General features: G+C 38.1%; 1 protein-coding gene across 1 annotated transcript; it reads right to left on the reverse strand.

The window, feature by feature from the left end:
- Nucleotides 1-1,671: 1,671 nt before the first annotated feature.
- On the reverse strand, nt 1,672-2,241 carry LOC103898519 (coiled-coil domain-containing protein 70-like). Its single transcript, XM_009278796.1, has one exon. The coding sequence runs from the start codon at nt 2,239-2,241 to the stop codon at nt 1,672-1,674; it is 570 nt and encodes a 189-aa protein (XP_009277071.1).
- Nucleotides 2,242-7,185: the final 4,944 nt, after the last annotated feature.

Consider the following 7,185-nt stretch of genomic DNA (forward strand, 5'->3'; position numbering starts at 1 on the left):
TTTACATCTGGCCTTGTTTCTAACTCCTAGTTCCTGTCTAGCTTATAGCTCCCTATATCAAACCATCTTCTTCAGTCAGACATCACATCTGCTCTCCTTGTTGCCGATGAGCATTAATGAAACACCCACCACTATTGCATTCCTTTGGGCTTTATTCTTCTTGTCCATGTAGTAAATAATTTAGATTCTGAAGAGATAACAAAATTATTCACTTGGTTTTGGTTGATATTCTGCAACAGCTACAGTCTTAAGCTGAAGGTTACAGCCATGTCCTTACTAAGTAGTACAGTCAGAGTAGATGTTGGCACTAGTATGAGAAATTCTCTGCTAAATATATTTGAGAGGGAAAGATTTTCTTTAATCATGTTAATGATGTCCTCATGATCAAGAAATTTGTGAAACAGGCAGTTTCTCCAATAATGATTCTCTCCCTGAGATAAGTCACTTCTAGACTTATTTTGAAAACTCACATTATTGAGTGAACATCAATTCAATTTCTTATACTGGCCAGCCTCCACTGAAATTTTGTTTTGATTATGAGATGCCATATTTCAGAATGACTTCAGGAACTTGCGTGTGTTTGACTAAGTGTCATGGATAGGTAACAGCTGAAGAATTATAATGTGGAAGGGACGTGACATGTATGAGTGATCATACTTATGAACTAACTCCTTTTCCCTGTTGACAGAAAACTCATGAAACAAAATTAATTGATTCCTGTTTCATGTTTTGGGGTTTTTTTTTCCATTATATAGAAAAGGAGAATTTGCCTTTGCGAACTGATTGCTTTATCGATTTACTACCGAAGCTGCTGAATCAGCTATCTTGTTAGTGTTGCTTTTTAGGCAGCAAAAATAAAGAGATATAATTAAATCCAGATAATACATTGCCAACCTCATGCAGCCATTGAGCCTAGCTATATCTATACACTGCTTCTTTGTATAATATACTGTTTTGGCTTTGGAAAGACAGAAGGCTGGGTTGTTGCATTACTTTGCTCTTCTTAGTAACTGATTCAAACAAGTGATACAGTGGAAAGTACAGCTAATGTATTTGCCTTAAAACTATTGAACAGAACTAGCTGATCTTGATTTTCTTTAATTTAAAACAACTTCAGAAATTCTCAGGTAAGTATTTTTAAAGTTATAAGATGGAGATCTGGAAAAATGCAGATAAGAAAAGGTAATTGTGAATAACAATAGATAACAAACTATTGCTTTGACCTGGCCACTTTAAAAAGAAATGGAACCATCCAGAGTAGGCTCAGTGAACCCCAGGCACATTTCAGTCTGAAAGGCTGGAGTGTGTGTCTGTGCATAACTCACAAGCACATCTCAGTGTAGCATTCTGAGAACAGAACTGCAGTTAATAATTTTGACTGCTGGAGCCTGGAAGTCAAGGTACGAGAAATAAGAAACAAATAAGAAAAAATGAACAAACACATTAATAATGATAAAACAATAATCTGAACTTTAAAAAAAAAAATTCTTAAGCTCCATCACGACTTTTTCAAGCTTCTAGGGTGAAATGAGTAAGGCACATCTGTGTTTTGGCACTTAGGTTCTGGTAGAAAATGAAGTTGTGCTTCAGATCTGCTTGATTTACTCCAATGTTTCATTTCTAGTGTCCACAGCTGGGCCATAATTGCCACAAAGATTGTTCTCTTCTGTTTCAGGTAGTTTCTCCTCTCCTGGAAGAGAGAACTTGTAGAAAACATAGAACTACATTTTTCAAGAGGGAAAATTTCTCGTCCCATAGGGCTTCCACTACGTCCCACAGAGCTCCTTTTTCCTTTTGAATCTTCCGGTCGTTCTCCCTGAAAGCTATAGATTCTTCCCAGAAAATCAGTTTGCTGCTTGAGATGGCCGACTCTTTCTCCCAGAAGATCTTGTCCTTCTTCCAGAAAGTCATATAGTCCTTCCAGAAAGCCTTGTTCTTTCCCTGCAGAGCTTTATTAGTTCCCTGCAGGATTTTGTTCTTCTCATACATAGCTTTATTCTTTTCTTGGATATCTTGATCCTGTTTTAGGAAAGCCCTGACCACTTCCTGACCAGCCTTATTCCTTTCTTCAAGAACCTTGATCTTTTCCTTAACAGCCTTCATTTTCTTCCAGAATTCTTCAAGCTTTTCCTGAATGCTACCAACTTGTTCCTGGAAAACTTTTTTTTTTTTCATCTGGAAGTCCCTAATCTTCTGTAGGAAGCTGTTGCTCTCTTCTAAAACATTCTTGATCTCTTCCATGCAAGCCTCGTTCTTTTCCTGGAAGATCTTTATTTCCTTCCATAAGGCTTTGGCTTTGGTCTCCTCCTGAAAGGCTTTGATCTCTTAATGGAAATTCTTATTGGCTTTTGTTCTGGTTTCAGCAGGGATAGAGTTAATTCCCTTCCTAGTAGCTGGTACAGTGCTGTGTTTTGGATTTAGGATGAGAATCATGTTGATAACGCACCAATGTTTTAGTTGTTGCTGAGCAGTGCTTACACTAGTCAAGGACTTTCCAGCTTCCCATGCTCTACCGACTGAGAAGGCTGGAGGTGCACAAGAAGCTGGGAGGGGGCAGAGCCAAACTGGCCAAAGGGACATTCCATACCATGGGACGTCATGCTCAGTGCATAATGGGGAATTGGTCAGCGGGTGGTGAGCAATTGCACTGTGCATCACTTGCTTTGCCTATTATTATTATTATTAATTACATTATTATTATTATTGTTGTTGTTATTATTATTTTATTTTGATTATTAAACTGTTTTTATCTCAGCCCACGAGTTTTTCTCACTTCTACTCTTCCAATTCTCTCCCCCATCCCACCGGGGCCGGGGAGGGGAGTGAGCGAGCGGCTGTGTGGTGCTCAGTTGCCAACTGAGATTAAACCATGACAGCTTTGTACAAGGCTTTACTTTCCTTCTTGAAGTCCCTTTTCTCTTCTTTCAAAATCCTGCAAAGCTGCTTCTTCTGGAAGTTGGACAAGTTTGACTGGAAGTTCTTATTCTGGGTCTTTGAATAGTAGAAAGCAGGCATTTCACTACTTTGTTTTATTTGCTCCATCCTTTGATTAGGTTTTTGCTTTCTTTCATTTGGATTATAACTGACGCTATAGAAACTGGATGCTTGAATCTGACAGGGTGAAGCAACAAATTCTTCAAGTACAAATGCACTGTTTGCAGGATGCTGGCTGCTTCTCCCAGTGAAACAGGGAAGATGTTTGTGCAAACACACTGTTAGGATCCCTAAAACAAACTCAAAGAATACAAAAGCATGTAGCATTAGCTATAAATTCCATGAACCGTGATTAAGCTATGTTACATTAAGAAGTTATCAGATAAAACTACTCAGGTCATTCCATAAATGCGGTATGAGTCACGTTATTAAAAATTAACAGTGAATGATTTTTCAGAAGTGAAAAATGATTTGGGTACCTCTATTTTCAGAATCGAATGTGACGTACTTAAAAGGAGCTTGTCTTACAGCTTGGCATTCATAGTCACTAGTCACAATCATTTTGGGATTATTGTATTGTCTTATCACCAATTCTTTACTGAATAGCTTACAACTGTGCTGCTGTTTGCATCGTCAAATTTGTTCAGTGGTTACCGGCCAGTGTGTGCCTTAATTTTAAAGGAAATTTTAACTAACACAAATGCTTGTCCTCTACACTTTCTAGTTTAATAGTACGATGTGTGTAATACGAGGGGAAGAAGTCTTTGTCCTATGAATTATGCTCTGTGAGAAGATACGAATTCTTTGCACATGTGTTTAAATGTGCTTTGTCATTTGTGATCCTTCTTTCAGGAACAATTTTGTATCTTTTCTGCTTTAGACTTTATTTTGTAAGGTTTATGAATTAATGATTCCATGAAATACACTGAACTCTTGCAGCTAACGACCTTTTTTCACCCCGTAGACTACTTCTGTTAGCATATGTGAGTGCATGTGTTTGTGGATATAAAAGACAAGTTTTGTTCATTATAATAGTATGATAATCTAATGGTAATATAGGGGTACAATCCCATGTAATTTACACTTCAGCTACTTCTTTTTATATTGTGGTGTTTGGAAAATGGAGTTAACAGATCCAGTAATATTATATTGTTTGTAAGGGATAAGAAAAACCAACTCATTAATATAAGTAATATATGACATAATGGCTGGGAGGAAAATCTGCCTTTGCCAATGAGCAGTGAGCATCTCGGACACATCCACGAACTCTGCTTCTGGGATGAGAGAGTGAACGCCAGGCAGATTCACTATCAAAGTCTGTTTGGCCCACAAAGATCTAGGTATTGCAACTGTATTTCAGAGTATGCTTTCCTAAGAACGTGTCATGAGACCCTTCTCCAAAAGACCTTTCCCAGAATGGATGAAGTGGTTAGCAGGTTCCTTTTTGCACTCAGTATATCTCAGTACCTTGTGATGTTACATTTCAATAATTAGTTTTTAAAACATATTAGATACTTTGGATCCCTTTTTTTTTGTAGACTAATTTACTTACTCTTTTAGCCTATAAATCAAATCTTCAGTATTAAATGATGACTTAATATTTTCTGTATTGTAACTAAACTTCTGCTGAAGACACTTGTGCTGCCTTTGTTAGCAGAGCTCACATCCTACAGGTGAGGAGCTCGGAAATCATCACAGCCAGTTCTAGAATGCAGAGTAGCTTGCTAATCATTCCTCGTTGTGAGGTCACACCATGTGGGTTTTACTTCTCATTTGTTGGTCCTAACCACCTCTTGGGAGTGGATCCAATGTGTCTGAAGGCAAACACATCGCAAAATAGGAGTATTTGAACCTAAAGACAGAGTTTGGAAGCTGTCGTCTTTATTTATCACTGTTTCCATTTCAGAAAATCAAAGGTATACTCTTAAACTAATTCAATATTAACCAAAACACGTGGTCCTTCATGACTTAAAGCAGTTGAAGACTGAATTTCTTTCTAAAGGGAGACTTTGTTTCAACACTAGTTACTGATTTGCTGAAGAAGTTTGCCAAATGTTATTCCTTGGGCTGTGTTATGCAGGAGGAAAAGCTCTTACTACATGATTATGTCATATCTGACTATAAAATTTCTTGTGGTGGTTATTCTCAGTTATTGTGGTGGTTGCCTCTTTGGTTTCCTTTGTCATTTTGATTGTCCACAGTGCTAAATGAGGGGTGTGTGTGTTAATGCTTTTTTTTGGCCTAGAAGTGAACATAACTGTTCTTTCCTTTCATTGCAATAAATTAATTCCCTGTATTTTATGTTCTAGCTGTCTTAAGCAGTTTTTAAGTCTTAACACTTTCTGTGGTTATGTACTATTGACTCATTCTTGGGTTTTTCTGCATAATTTTAATATCTTCTTCATGTCTAGATAAATTGACTCTATTGTTCAGAAACTTTGAACCAGAAATGCATAGTGGAACAAAGCTAATCGGACAAATTGATAAGTGGACTAAAACTGGAATTAAAACCAGAAAAACATGGAAATCTATTCAGAGGTTTGAGCTCAAGCCCTGTCCTGAGTAGGCACTGTTTTGTGGGAAGTACTTTGTATTTCATGATTAAAGAACAATCACACAGAACAGCTACCACTGAACACAAGTCTTTATACCATTGTACATAGTCTTCTGTGTATCTAGGGACAACCTTTTTCTTCCATTAAATCTATTTTCCTTCTCCCTTACAACTTGCCAACATTTGATCAAACATCATCATTTTTTCTATGTGAACCTTCAGGAACTCATTTCTCTGTCCCTCTCCCTGAAGCTTGAAGCAATTCATTAAGGTCTTGAAGTCAATGTAAGTCACTTCTATTTTCCTGAATAACAGGGAGAAAGACTGTGAGGGAGATAAACTAGGGCATTCATATTTTTTTTTGCAGTGCATGCACATGGGGTGAGTTTCAGCATAATCAAAAACTGATGAACTGTGTATGATGATCTTGGAAAATCTTCTTAGTACTTCTTTGAAATCTTCCCTGAGGTGCCATGTCTCTAATTCTAGTGTAAATCTAATGTTGAAGTTGGCCCTGCTTTAAGCATGGGATTGGGCCAGACGACCTCCAAAGGTCCGAACCTAAATTATTTAATGATTCTAATGTTGGTTTTAAAATATTCTACAGCGTGTTACTGCAAAATATTTTTGTGCCCATCAAAGACCTGCTGATCCTAAAAATGTTGCTGCTTTGGCAGCTGATCAGCACAGAGGTTTCAGAGCATCTTTTGGATTAAGTCATTATGTTTGACGTCTGCATCACCTCAGGCTAACATGAATGAACAAACACTAAAAAAGCAATGGTTTACTTTCTCACTGAAATCAACTGTTCGTGGAATTACCCCCAAGAGAGACAGTATATACATGAGAGAAAATGGGCTGTTGTGTATCTGCGATGATTACTCTGGAAACTTCAGTATTGGTGCTTCATTATCTGAGCTCGTTTTGAGTATGAGGAAGGGAGAATTAGACAGCTGTATTCCTTTCTTGAAAGAATAGATATGATTTCAAGGGAATATGCAATGCAGTTTTATGAAGCTGTGAGTGTCCAGACACTACAGAGATCAAAGCACCCTCTGCAGTCAGCTCAGCTTTACCATAGAAATGTTTTCTGCCTGTCATTTATGTGTTTATCAGACTGGCTTGCCGCCTTTCTCCACTGCCCTTTCTCTCCTCTTCTCTCCCCTTTTCACTTATTCCAAAATATTTTGTCATACCTAGGAATTGTAAGTAGAAGATAGTGGGAATGTGGATTCATATGTGGGAATGGGAGTCTCACTAACGGACATTCCTGAGTTTGATTTTAATGAGCAAACACTGCACCACCTGGCATGACAAGGCACTTAAGCAGTAAATAACGGAGAAAGGAATGTGCAGTTGAAAGGAGAAAAACAAGATAAAGACCATGAAGGCATTTCGCATGATCAGAAAGAACGGGCCAATCTGCTAGAGCATAGATGCGCGTGAACACAAGGCTGTAACCTATCTGCAAGCTGCAGGTAGCGCGTGTCCATAGCAGTTAACTATATAAGCCCTGTTATAAGTGTAAATAAAGGAGAATGACCATACTCATATTGAGATCTGTCATTACTCCGGAATCGCAACTCCCGCTCCGTCGTCGACACTGAACAAAGGGAAACTCCGACATAGGATGAGAACAAAGTTGATAACGCACCGATGTTTTAGTTGTTGCTAGGTAGTGCTTACACGAGCCGAGG

Source organism: Aptenodytes forsteri, unplaced genomic scaffold (assembly GCF_000699145.1).
Source record: "Aptenodytes forsteri isolate BGI_AS27 unplaced genomic scaffold, ASM69914v1 Scaffold26, whole genome shotgun sequence".
In the NCBI taxonomy this organism is placed as follows: Eukaryota; Metazoa; Chordata; class Aves; order Sphenisciformes; family Spheniscidae; genus Aptenodytes; species Aptenodytes forsteri.

Excerpts from the sequence above, each read along its gene's own strand:
- LOC103898519 (XM_009278796.1), bottom strand. The coding sequence starts at position 2,241 with ATGGAAGAGATCAAGAATGTTTTAGAAGAGAGCAACAGCTTCCTACAG.